Raw genomic sequence first — 14681 nt, forward strand, 5'->3', positions numbered from 1 at the left:
ATACTCTTATGACGAGCTGTTAAAGGTGGTCGTCTGCAATGGGGAAAACTGCTGAATCGAATGGATCCTTGTTTATATCATGTCGCTGTAGATTGAGAATGATTCTGGTCGGAATACAGGGCAGAGTGCGTAGAATTCAGGGCTACATCGCAGAAACAGGGCTAGTGTGGCGTAAGTGTGATTTGTATTGATCCTCTTTTTGGCTGAATATTATGTGTTCTAGTAGGGGAAAATCCACAGTATGTTATGCTTGAAGGACTAATTTGTCACACATCATGATGAATAAAAATAAAAGCTAAGGTGTGAGTATCCATATAAACGAGTTAGATTTTCATATTGTCCATAAGCAATCACACTCCCGGGAGGGTAAAATAGATATTAGAAAAAAAATACCATTTAACAATTACCAATGAAACACGAAGGATACATGAACATGATTTGCTACAATCTAAAATAATACAAATTGACTGATTTATGGCTATTGTTGCTTACTTGCGTGAATAAGTGACTCAGTTGTACATATTTCAGTTGAAGTAAATTTTGTCTACATGTATTTGCATGTTTCATTATTTATTATCAAATGTATTTATTATTTCTTCACGTATGGTAAAAAACTAAAGGCACAGTACAGTAAGGGGTAAAAAAACTACAAAGCACCGTAAACCAATAATTTTACAAACAGTATCGTATTCATTTCAGCTTTATAGTTGAACTGTTCTTGAACTCTTTGCACTACGGTGAATTGCACGAAAAACGGATAGTATACCTACCGTTTCATTAATTGTAAGCCAAAAAATTTGTTCGAAGAAAATCTCCATTTTATATGGTTACATAACTTAACCGCCTATTCCCCACATTGTTATTTTCCTACTTACCATTTATCGAACAGTCAAAATTGTTTGCGGTACTGTTGATTTATTGTTATTTTTGATATTATACGTAATTGTTCAGATATTGTCGCAAGTGGTTTAGGACAGTATGGGAAACGGTACTAGTATGGTTCATAACTATGCGGGATGTCTTCGGCAAAAATAATACATATGATGAGGACTACATTTTGACATTCAGTGACATTAGGGTGGTCCAACAAAACGCGGAAATATTTTTGCCAACTTGTATGCTTTTCAAGCCAGCGCTTTGAGCTGTTCTCTGTTAAATTTTGAACAACTTTGCCCAAGACACCAATCCTGTAAGTCTACTATAGCCCTTGCTACGGCGTTTTCAATGATGCAGGGTAGGGTAGTCCATGAAAAATTGATATTTTATTCATAAGTTTTCTATTTCAAATTCTATTACAGGGTGTCTACTACCTGGAAAAACCTGGAAAACCTGGAATTATCAGGGAATTTTATTCAACCTGGAAAAAACCTGGAATTTTCAGGGAATTGCGATCACAATCAGGGAAATTATTTTGAGTCTGTAATTTATGATAAAATATGTTCGCGAAAAAGAATTTTGGCATCAAAACCCAGAGCTAACTACTATTTGCTGGAAAGTTATCTAAATTGAAAAAAATACGGCTGCTCCGCTTTCAAACCACTATTTCAACTGTTCAGTGAGGATCTTTTTAATTATGAAATTTTATCGACTTACCAAAACATGATTTATTTTTTTTAATATCTCTATATTTCATCAGTAAATTCTCATTTGTAGGATTGGTAGCAGGTTTGTTTTTGGAAACTTGGTCTCTATATTAATGCAAGTCTTTATTTTATTCGAAAGGGTCTCTAAAGTCCCTTTCTTCCTTATTTTGCTTGAAGTGCAAAATTTCATCTCATATTTCTCGAGAAAATCTTCAGGAATTATCCTAGTGATTTTTTCAGAAATTTCATCTGGAATACTTTCAGGTACTAGTACAGGGTTCTCTCCAGAAATTCTTCAAGAGATTCCTCTATCAATTATTCTAGCAATTTTTCAAAGGATGCTTAAAGTATTTCTCCAGAATTTGCTTCAGCACTACTACTTCCAGTATTTATCACTTGAGCACTTCAATATCACTACCTCCAGTAATTTTCTCATGGGTTAATTAAACAATTTTTCAATGACTAGCTTAGGACTTCATATTTCACTCTCTCTAGTTTTCTCTAGCTGTTGCTCTAAAAGATCTTCCAAAGATTTCCACATATTTTCTTCCAAGAAAACCCGCCAAGGTCAACTCCAGAGTTTTTGATAAAATTCGTTTAAGGTTTTTTTTTTCAAGGAACCCGACAAGAATTGCTATGCTATTTCATTCACGGTTACTGTAAAGAATTACTTCAAAAAATCCACAAGGTGTTATTCGAGTAAATTATTGAGTTTCTCTACAAATTTTCTTGGAAAACAGGATAACTGCAGTTCTTTCAAACATTAGTCAAAAAATCTGTTGGAATCTCCAAAAGGTGATTAAATGTACCACACCAGATAACACTACAGCAATTTTGCCAAGAAATCCATCGATCATTCCTACACAATTTTTTAGGTATTTCGCCTGATGTTTTTCAAGAAGTTCCTTCACAAAATTCTGTAATATGTTATCAAGAGACTCAATTGATTTGTTTTTTTTTTATTATCTTAGCAAAAATCTAGAAAATCTTCTAAAATTTCATCAAGAGTGAGTTCTTCTAGAAATCCTCATTCATCAAGATTGACACAATAACATACACAAGTTTACCATTATGAAGCATTCATTCATTGTGGAAAAACTCCTGGATGAATGCTTGATTTTTTTTTTTTTGAAAACTTCCTTGAGGGATCTGTTAGAATTGCTGGAGGAATTCCCAAAGAAATCTTACGAGCAACCTCTGAAGTAATTCCTGAAGGTGACGTTAACAAAAATCCTAGCTAAAATCTTAAAGAAATTCTGAATAACATTTTTGTAAGAAATCCTGAGAAATTCCTATTGGCATCTGGAAAAGTTTCTGATTGAATATTCCAACAGTTTTTAAACGGGAGTCTTGGAGGATGTTCAAGATAAACCGATGGGAGAATCGCCGGTTAAAATCTTGGGAGACTAAGGGCTTTATTGAAGAATATCTGAAATAATATATGAAGAAATTCCTGATAGAATCTCTTAGCCTATGGGGTAATTTTTGTGGTATTCTTTGGAAAAACCCAGATGGTATTTTTAAATATAAAAAAAAAATCTTGGAGGAATTCTGTCCATCTATCTAACCTAAAGAAATCTTTGAAGTTGTATCTGAATCTTTGGGCGAATACCTAAAATAATTTCTGATGAAATTGCTTGAGAAAATCATTGAAATTGCATATTATTTGTCGTAATGTCACGAAAAATTGGAAATAATTTTAGAAATATTCTCAAAAAAATGTCTGATCTGATTCCATGAGGAATCAAACTCTTTGCTACTGATTATTGTAACCATTTTTTAAATTATTGGAAAATATTTGATATATAAAAATCCAATTTTGCAAAAACGATCTGGTATTAAACAATTATCGATGTAAAATTTCGTAACAATTATTCAATTAAGAACTCTCGAAACATCGGTAAACGGAATTTTTATGTTAAAATATTGTCACTAATAAAAAAAGAATTAATTTTGCATATCAGGTGTTTAAATACCCGATGGAAATTAATGAATAATCCTCTTTTTGCACGAGAACGCAGTTCACAATGATGAACAGAGAATTTACAAACGAAATAGAAAACATCATCATGATCAAATACAATTCAACTGAATAATATTGAAGCTTAGATATATTTAGCACCTTATTATTAGAATATTGGATATTGTAATAGCTCCAGATTGCTTAAAAAATGTAAAGAGTAGAGTAAATAGCTATTAAATTATAAACACTTTAAAATTTGTCATTAGTTTGTTTAAGCCATATAAAATAAGAGTATTTCTTGCTTTTGGAATTATTTGATAGAACCTGGAAAAAACCTGGAAATATCAGGGAATTTCTTTTTGATAAACGAGTAGACACCCTGTCGAAGTTAGAAAAACTTTTTTCTCTAAAATATGCCCAGTTTGCAATGTATGGACGACTTTTAGTAAATTTAATTACGAAACTTTTTGCTTAAGGACGATCAAAATCTGAAATGGCCGTTTGTTTTAAATCGATTTTAAAGTTTTGAATATTAATTTTTCAGTGTAGAAAATGTGTTTTTATTTTTTCAATATTTTTCTCTAAAACGTCAGGAAATTTCACGACAGTCCCCCATACAACACTTTTTTGTAGGTCTTACCGTTTTTGAGTTATACGGGTTTATAAAACAAATTAAAAAAAACTTTGACCCTTTCCAAATGTTAGTCTAGATCGATTTTGAAAAAACAAAGTACGCAAAGTATCTTAGTTTCACATACTTTTGACATCCAAAAAGTTTCATTGAATTCTGAAGGGGTGCTGCCAATCGCGTGTCGAGTTGGCGTGAAATCCGTCTCAACCGAATTACGAACTTTTTGAATCTACTTCAAGGGGTGGGGACAAAAGATGGAATGCCCGGGATGGTTCCTGGATCCTCCCTTTTTTGTGGGGGACGGATGGGTGTGTTATTAGGCATAATTTCAACTAAACTTGATTATATGAATATGACAACAACTGAAAATCATAGTTTTCCAGAGGCAAACCATTCTGAACTAGTAATGCTTTACTTATGTTATCAAAATGGACATGTTATGGCCGTCTAGAGGTCCCAGAACACGTTCAGGAAGTCCTGGAAACTTCGCAAGGGATGAACGTTTTTCCTATAGCTCTACATGCCTAGTATGTGATACATATATTTTTTTTCTAATCTGGCTAATCTAAAATTGGTCAAACAAAATTTCATATTGATTCTTACCATCTAGAAGGTATACAATAGGACAGGATACTAAAGAATCCCTGGTACAGGGGGACGGCATCTCCAGGGAAGTGATCACTTTAGGAATTATTCTACAACTTTTTTTTTGCGACACGGCAAACTTTATGGTTTTGCAAAACAACCTCCATACAAGACTTTTCAACGAGTTCTAGTGACATTGGCCACGAATATTGCTTCTTTGAATGTCATTTCCTTGAATGCCAATTCCTCGAATGACTCTTCTCCCCGAATGATCCGTTTTCTCGAAAAGTGATGCAATTCAAGAAAGGACCAGAATAATCTTCAGTAACAATGTGGTGAATTGGGAAGAATAATAAGCAATCCAAATATTTACGACAATTATCGAGTGCCAAAAGTTATACGGGGAAATGGGCTATTCAGGAAACGGGGTATGTAATATTTCTAAAACCTTCCTTGCGACACACCAAACATCATGTTTTTATAAAACAAGTTCATTAGAAGACATTTCAAAGGCTTCTGGTAACATTGGCCATCTACTGCCCAATTTCGGAGATACCACAGAAGCTCTCAGGAGAAGTGGCCACTTTCAGAATAATCTTGAAGCCTTCCTTGCGACAAAATTCATAGATATACAAAACAAGTTCAATGAAAGACTTTTCAATGACTTCTAAAAATATTTGTCGTTAATTTGTCTCCTTTGTTTCCATTTTTTTTTATTTCGCAAGCAAAGTTTCAGAATAATTTCAAAAGTCATTCCCATATGAGCACCTGATTACCGTAATGGTTTCAGAATCAATTCTAAAGCGGCGTGATTCTTAAAAGCACCACATCCCCGGAAAATACTAAGCGCATATATCTACAGAAGTCATTGATGTCTTTCAATGAATTTGTATGAAAACCAAAGTTTTTAAATTATTCTAAAAGTGATATCTCCGGAATATGCCAGTAGGTGGCCAACGTTGCCAGAAGTTATTGAAATGTCTTCTATTGAACACACAAACTGTGGTTCAAATTTTTCGGCTGCGCCGCTATAAAAGCGCTAGTTGACATGTTCTGTCTTTTTAACAACTTTCAATTGATCAGCATGAAACATGTTTAGTTTGGTAAATACAAGTACAGTTCCAGTTGGATGTCGTTAATGAGCCGTTGATGTATTGAAAACAATCAAACAAGTTTTACAAGAATGTTATTTCGCCTATTATACAGATATAATAAACTTTTTAGGAAAAGAGCAATATTACGAAAAATAGTACATTTCCCAGGTTAATCATTTTTTTTTTAGATTTAATCGCTATTTCAATGCAAGTCTATATTTGTGGTTGTGGTCTCTTAAGTCCCTATTTTAATGAAAACTACTCTAAAGTCACTTTTTCAATCTGCTTGCAGTGGTCCTGGTGCAAAGTTCTAATGGCTTCAAAGAAACCTACGAACACTATAAGGCGACTATTCCACAAGAACTTAATGACATTTTTCTCATATCTCGAGGAATCCTCTCTGCTGGAATTCTAGTAATTTCTCCAATGATTTCTTCTTGAATACTTTCGAAAATTTCTCCAGAGATGCTACTAGCGATTTTTAAATGGATGCTTAGAGAAATTTCTTCAGAAAAGTTTTTTTCAGAGGTTTTTAGAAAAATCATTTTGACATTTTTCCACGAAATCCTACAATTATTTCTAAGCCATATTGTTCATTTATTCCAGAAATTTTCATGAGGCTTTATTTTAAATATTCAAGGCGCGTACAGTGATACTTTTTCAAGCCAATATAAACTATCAAGAATGGTTTTATCACTTTGAAATTGCACGCAGCAAAGTCATCATTGCTGCTAAAACGAATGATAAGCTACTTCGCTTTAAGTTCCACCAGAAATTTCTCTTGGAATTGGAATGTCTCCAGCATTTATCATCAAAATATTGTTGCTGCGGTTCGAACGTTTCTCTAATATTTTTTCAAATAAAATAGCCTAATTCATCAATTGTAATTCATCGAAGCGTACTTAGAACTCACATAAGTTTCATCAGAGATTACTCTAGGATTTTCTTTCAAAATTCAATGCAAGATTTTTTTTTCTCCAGAACAATCTAAAAAAGTTCCTTGAATTTTCTCTAGATGAAATACTAGAAAAAATATTTGAGAAATTTTCAAATTGAAAAAAATCCTGAAGGTGTTTTGAATTTCTTAGATATTCTAAACGGGAATGCTGCAGGAAGTCATACACGGGAAAACAAACCTGTAGTAAAAATTACCATTCATGAAACAGCCATGGAATTTCAGAACAAATAACTATGTTTGTAGTACAAATAATTATGTTTGTACTACATCACTGGTACATTTGACAGAAATCATTTCCATCAATAAGATTTCGACTACAGGCATAGTATTATCAAGCGCATTTGTGGTCTGCTGAAAATTGCCGGTGCGAGCGCTTAAGTTAACCTCCTAAAATGGTAGTTTTTATTGCATTTTTTTTTGCGTGTAGGGAAATCAATGGAATAATTTTTGGATGGATGATTCCTGATGTCGTTATTTTTAGGAAAATTCCAGATTGAATTACTGAAGTTAACGATATTCTTGTAAGAGTTACTTGAAAAGTTCGTGAAAAACCTCAAACAAACTCTTGAAGAGATCAGCGGAGTAACATGTAATAGAAATTTATAGTAAATCGAGCTGTTATACTTGTATTGTCATGAGAAACTCCTCCTTTTTTCTCAAGCAAGATTGACAAAACGCTTACCAGAAATCCTGAATTCCATTTATCCCTCTAATACCCAAATTTTTGTTTTCGATTTAAGTATTATTTTTCGTTATCTAAAATCGTTCTGAACACGTTTTGGGCATTTATTTATTTTTATTCGCAAATTTTTAAATTTTGGTTTTTGATTTTTATAATTTTTATTTTTGAACATCCCTAGCTTTTTTCATTTTTTCTTGAAGCCTTTTCTAGTTGTTGATTTTTGGCAATAATAAAAATTTTAATTGTTACGGTATTTTGAAAATTATTAAATTTTTAATTTTTTTTCGGAGCGTATTTTATTTTCCGTGTTACTAACGGAAAAACAGGTTTGAAATGATTTTAATACCACCAGGGTCTTCGTTTGTGATAGGTTAATCGTAGAAAAATATAAAAGGTACGATTTTTCATATTACACGTTAAATGAAGCCCAGGCATTTGTAGGTTATATAAGAATGCAATTTTTCAAACAATTTCTAAAAATACAAAAAAGTTCCAAAAGTCATAAAAAACTTTTCTTATATGCGTGTTATGAGTCAAGGTATAAGCCAAAAATAAAATCATTTTGATTTCCGAGCTACGAAAAAATACACAAAATTCCAAAGTGTACCCCATCTAAAGGCGGGGTTGGGTATTAGAGGGTTAAGGGAAAGGTTTTTTTTTCTTGCAATCAAATAGACTATTTTTTCATACCTAACATTGATGATTAAAGGCACTTTCAGAACATTTGATAAATATTCTTAATTTTCGTAGCAATTAAATATAAATCGTAATTTTTTCCATATGTTTACACGTTAAGAACAAAACAGATAATTGTTATTATTGAAGTTAAAAATACTTTGAACTGTATTGTTAGATAAATTTATTTTCAAGGATATCCTTCATTTGAAAAAAAAAAATGTTTTAGTCATCTAAAATTGACTACATATTCGTATATTTTGGGAATTTTTTCTACCAGGAATTATTTTATAAAACCTGGAATTCTCAGGGAATTTCATTTCTCTAAATGAGTAGACACCCTGTATTAAAATTACGTTTTCCACAAAGTTTTAGAATTAGTTGAAACGCGCATTTTGGTGAAAGAGTTAAGTGATTCCATTCATTCATTTATGAGATATGACCATTTTTATAAAAAAATCACATTTTTCATACGTTAAACAACAGCGGGAATGCAATTTGCACAGGATCTGAAAGGTATAACTTAGAGATGCAAATGGTATATTGTATCACTGAAAAATATTGGAGGTTTTACCGTATAATTTTGATGAGAAAACGAACATATTTTACAGAAAGTTCATGATTAAAGCTGATATATTGTTGAGCGCTGAAAAAAAGGCAAAAGCATCGGAAATCTATTAAAATGTATTAAATGGAATAAGCGAAATAATCAGAGTACATATCTATGACATAACGCCATAATGGCTTTTAGGGGTCATGCACAAATTATGTCACGCTCAAAGGGGGGGGGGGGGGGGGGGGGGGGGGTGGGGGTTGTTGTTAGAGCCAAGCGTGACAAGCCTTACAAAATTTTCGGAGGATTCATAAAAAAAGTGCAACAAAGGGGGGGTGGAGGAGGTCAAAAAAGTTGAAATTAGCGTGACATAATTTGTGTACCATCCCTTACAAGCATTCACACATGTTGGTCAATGAAGCTAAACGTTTGTTTTTTGTATTGTAAACTGATCCAAGCTCAAGTTCATGCTTATTCAGGCTGATTTTTGCCTATTAGTTGCATTTAAAATCAGCGTAAGCCACAAGTATTCGGAATATGAATCTAAACATTATATAAATAAGTATAAGGCTGATACAAATATTAAATTTCTTTTATGTCCGAGACCACTTGGAAGGTACGAGGGGGGGATAAAAATAAATAAGAAACAAAAAATAAAATGAAAAAATAGCTATTTTTTTCAAATTTTTATTTTTAATGATAGTTGTTATACTGTTTTTAATCGTCCTCTAGATCATTGTTTTACTTGTTTTTTACTTCGTAAATTGAAAAACCTAACTGATGTCAAAAAAATGATGATCCTTTTTTTTCTCCCCTTCAAAATTTTCGGATTTTCGAAGGGGGGGGGGGGTGGCATAAAAGAAAATTAATATTTGTATCAGCCTAATATGCTTAAAAATATTCAGTTGAACAGTTTTCAACCAAATTATGTTTAGAACTTTGCCGTAATGTTTCATATTTCAACTAAATCATAAATTTTCAGTTAAAACTATTCGTCTTCACATCAAAATTATACTGTAAATCCTCCAATATCCCCCAGAGATAAAATATATCATTCAAACCATTCCATCCCCATTTTTCCTCCTTTTAAAGATATTGAAGTTTGAAAAATATTATTTTTCTAATAAAAATGGCCATATCTCATAAACGACTTAATTCACCATAGAAAACACCTCCTACAGTAGATTGGCGTCTTCGGCAAAGTTGTTCAAAATTAAACAAAGATCAGCTTTATAGAACACTTCAAAGCGTTAAATCGCAAAGCATAAAAGTTGGCAAAAATATTTCCGTATTTTGTTGGACCACCCTAATGTCACTTATTGTCAAAATGTAGGCCTCATCATATGTAACATTTTTGCCTACGCTACTTTTGCTCTAAAAAATCATCTTCATAGTAAAAATATTTTTTTTTCATCGAATTTTGCGGTCTGGCCCAATGTGGCTTTGTATTGAAATGAACCAAAGATAACATATATCCAGAGTGGCAACGAAGGGAATGAAAATAAAAAGTTATTACAACTTTAGAATTAGGTTTACACCACTCGTATCCGAGATAATTTAGTCAATGTATTAGCTATGTATGTTGTTTCTAACATATTGTATTCTCTAGGGAAATGAATGGATGGATTTTGGAAAGCAAAAGCTTTTTCACGTTATGAAACAGGAAGTTTTTTGAAAGGAAATAACATTTTCGAAACGATCACTTTTTGTGGTTATGAAACATGAATATTAAATAGTGTGACAAGAAAAAATTACATTTTATGAAAAAATAAATATGTTTTATCTGCAGACATTGCTTTCCAACGTTGTCGACCGTCCTCCGATCTTAATATCAGTAATCTTCGCAGCAACTGGTCTACTGCTCGCATCATATGTTTTTTGTTTATCATTGGTAATGACAGTTCGATGTCTTCTATATTAGATATACCACTTGCCAGCAGCTGAAAGTGGGTACAATTTTTCTACTCGCCTTCACTTCTAAGTTCTACATATGCTATGTGGTATAGGTCTATCCACATAAAAAAGACCCTAAATACGTTATTGAAGGATTCCGTTTGATTTCTCCCGAAAAGTTATCCGAAGTCATATCCGACTTTCTCAAAAACAAATAACGAGCGGAAATTCTAAAGCGCAGAAATGCAATTGCTGTCCTATAATGTAAGACCCAACATTGGAAATGTTGCAGTTATAATGTTGTCGAATCATTTCAACTAACATAACTGAACAGAAGAGAATTGAAGTGAAAAGAATAACATTTTCTTTGTTTACATGTTACTTATGTTATTGTTCATTGGGAAGCCTTAACAAGTGTTAAAGCTAATAGAAATCGTGAATAACTGTTTGTTTTTGAATTTATTGTTCAAAACGGTTAACTGAAAAGTAGAGAGATATTTTTCAAAAACTTTTTCTGTATTTTTTTCTTTAATTTTTCATAAAAATCGATTTCAGCATGCTGCTTATATATGGTGAGAGTCAAGCTAAAAAATATACACAACCTCATTTGTTTCAATTTAAAGTCCCTAGAATTGGAAGAATCTCAACTATGCGAATTCCATTACCCACTTGCCCCACGGTACCTTATAAAAAAATGAGAAATCTCTGCTGATATTTTTTGATAAACTTCTGGTTGATTTTTTTATGTGCTAATCGAAAATATTGGAGGAAATTGATGAATGAATCATTGTATGGATTCCTGGAAAAATTAGGAAACATCTGGAAAAATCTTTAGCTTGGTCTTGCTGAATAGCAATTCCCCCTACGGATATATTTAGTACCTGAGGGGCATTCCATGGTCTCGTTGTAAAGTCTGCGGCTACCAAACAATACCATGCTAAAGGCGTCTCTGTTAGATTCCCGGTCGGTCCAGGATCTTTACATAATTGATGTTTCCTTGACTTCCCTGGGCATAACTTATCATTGTATCTGCCATACGATATATAAATGCAAAAATGGCAACTTTGGCAAAGAAAACTCACAGTTAATAACTGTGGAAGTTCTCATAAGAACACTATGCTGAGAAGCAGGCTCTATCCCAGTGAGGACGTAATGCCAGAAGAAAAAGCAACGACCGTATGAAGCTATGGAAAATCGTAAACGGGAACAGCTTTCCAGAGAAGCTTATTAGACTTGTTGCTCTTATAACGATGGACAGTTTTGAAAACTGTGTGACGATTTAGGGTAAATATTTGAGTTCTTTCGAATTCCATCGAAGATTTCGATAGGGTGATGTTCGATGGACATCCATGCCTGATGTTCAACATCGCGCTAGAGGGTGTCATGCAGAGAGCCGACTTTAACATCCGGGCCCAACTGTCAAGATTCGTACAATCCAGACAATTTGTTTGCTTCGCGGATGATAGGATAATGTTTGCAGAAGCATTTGAAACGGTCAGGTCTGTACACTTGCCTAAAACTTGAACGGGGGACGGACCTGGTGTAGTGGTTAGAACACTCGCCTCTCACGCCGAGGACCTGGGATCGAATCCCATCCCCGACATAGTCACTTGTGATGTAAAAAGTTATAGTGACGCCTTCCTTCGGAAGGGAAGTAAAGCCGTTGGTCCCGAGATGAACTAGCCCAGGGCTAAAAATCTCGTTAATAAAGTCAAACCAACCAACCTAAAACTTGAACGAATTATAATCTATAGAGGCATTCAGTCAAAGCCGAAGTACATGCTGGTAGGCAATATCGAGCGCGACGCGATAGGACTTGTCTAGGAAGAAGTTCAACTATAGACATGATTGTGATTGAGAAGGTCGGATTCATGCTAACAAAGAGCGTGTGTCTGAATCGAGTTTGGAAAGACACGGCCATGGACCGAGTAAATTGCCGAAATATCAGTAATGAGGTTTTATAAATTTAAACAATGTATTCAATACTATGAAACAAAAACTAAGTAATGTCACCATGTTGCCTTCAAAATTACGATCAGACAAAGCAACTTTTAATGAAATTTCTTTCCTTTAGTGATGAACTGTACTGTAAAAGTATTTGTTTTCGAATAGTTCGTCTTATTCTTAATCTAATTACACGTCTTAATTGTATGCCTTCAATTGCACGGTTTTTCTCGCAATCACAGTTTTTTTGGTACTCTAGCAAAACCATACTTTTGTGTTTTGAAGCTAAGATCCCAGCTATCATCGGTATCATAGTCGTCATTATTTGCAGTTGTGGTTACCACAACGGTATTCCGAGCAGTTGTGCTGACACTTTTGGTGGCATTAGGTGGTTTATAGTTGCAAACAGAGCACTGGCTGTTATAGAAGGGCCACCAATAGTACGAATTGCTCCATGGAGGCACCTGTTGCTGTTGTTGTTCTTGTTGAACTGGCGTGTTGATCACCGTCGTTACAGGTTGACTGATCGAAAGCTGGCTATTGGTGGTCGGTCCTGATCCTGATCCTGATGCTGAGGTTGGTGCTGCAGTTACTGCGCTCCAGTTATAACTGTGATCGTGCTTAAACTTTGCCGCTATAATTCCAAAGACAAACACGTTGGTAATGATGATCAATTTCAGACCAAACAGCAACTTCAGTGGTAATAACAGAAATGGGATTGCAACTATAGGAACCCCTATCGCAAGCAATGTAAGCAGGATGTACTTTATGCCGGAGGCAAATCCAGATCCAACACTACTCGCATGCTTATGATCCGACACGGGTATGTGATGAACTTCTCGAATAACTGAAGTCGAAGGTTTCCTAGGCTTTTTCTGTTGAATGTACACTGGCTGCACGTATTTGATGGGCTTTGTGCTGCGAGAGAAACCACATTATTTTCAGAACCTCAGAACCTAAATATAACGCAAGATACTCACTAAGGTTTAAGAAAGCCACCAACATTCTGTGCGCTGAATTTTTGACTCTTTATCAGTTCATCGGTATCGTCATGGTACTCACTGAACGCGGCATAATCTTCTAAAGGATCTATAAGTCCATCATATTCATCAGAATTGTACTGTCTCAACTGAGGTTTGAGACGAATTTTATCACGAACCACTTTTTGCTTTCGTCTATTCGGCGCCCGCAATTTTCTACAATCGGCCATGATCACGAGCCACGCCAATAATGCACAGAAGATGATCAGCCACAAAAACGTCCCTTGTTTACGCCGATCGCGCATCGTACACCGTATGGAGATCAGTTGGTCGATCGTCGTCGACACTGTGGTCGCCTATATACATCCGCAAAATCTCACGACTGAACTGGAACTTGCTTTAGGGGCGATGATCACCTTTAAATGTAACAAACTATTCCAAACGATCGGAAACCGGATAACATCCGCGGATCGAGGTTTGCGGCACATTCGATGGCTATCACTGCAATGATCGTTACGAAAATTCCAACTCAATCAGGGACGTGCCGTGGGACCACCCATGTAAATCCCACCAGAGTTTTTTTTGGATCGATGATCGATGGTGTGATACAGGTGGCACGTGTAAATCTAATCCATGGGAGGAGGAAAACGATGTTGATCGATACCACCGAGGCAATTGATTTGTTTCGGTGGGTTAACTTGTAATTATATTATGGGACAAGTGTACCTGAAATGGATACATGCTGTTTCTTACGATGCTGTTTAAAAATCAAAGAACAATGCTAGTAACATCAACATACATTAGACCACAACATAGATTAATACCGACGGAAAAAAATATTAAAAGCCATCTGCTGCAATAACGTGTATATCACATATAAGCGCACTGCCGAAAAGTTTGTTCGAAGACGATAAATTTCAAACCTGGGTAAGCCCATCGATTAGCTGCAGTTATTGGTTGCGCCAAGTTGATCTTACAACAGAGCGTCTAGCCATAATTGATTAATAGATACGTACCGGATTGCCTTACATCATATGCATCTTTACGTCCTTCACTTCCGCAAAATCCACGCACATTTTGAGTTGGTAGATCAGGCGTAGTAGGCGCTGCCCTTCCTGTTTTACTTGCGATTTGTGAACC

General features: G+C 34.6%; 1 protein-coding gene across 1 annotated transcript; it reads right to left on the bottom strand.

Annotated features, from left to right (window-relative positions):
- Positions 1–12781: 12781 nt before the first annotated feature.
- Positions 12782–14147, bottom strand: LOC110676338. The gene is made up of 2 exons (XM_021843828.1): positions 13542–14147; positions 12782–13479 (listed from the first exon to the last, which is right to left on the bottom strand). Exons 1-2 carry the CDS (start codon positions 13844–13846, stop codon positions 12798–12800), a joined length of 987 nt encoding a protein of 328 aa, XP_021699520.1. The 5' UTR covers positions 13847–14147; the 3' UTR covers positions 12782–12797.
- Positions 14148–14681: the final 534 nt, after the last annotated feature.

This window comes from Aedes aegypti, chromosome 2 (genome assembly GCF_002204515.2).
Source record: "Aedes aegypti strain LVP_AGWG chromosome 2, AaegL5.0 Primary Assembly, whole genome shotgun sequence".
Lineage (NCBI taxonomy): Eukaryota > Metazoa > Arthropoda > Insecta > Diptera > Culicidae > Aedes > Aedes aegypti.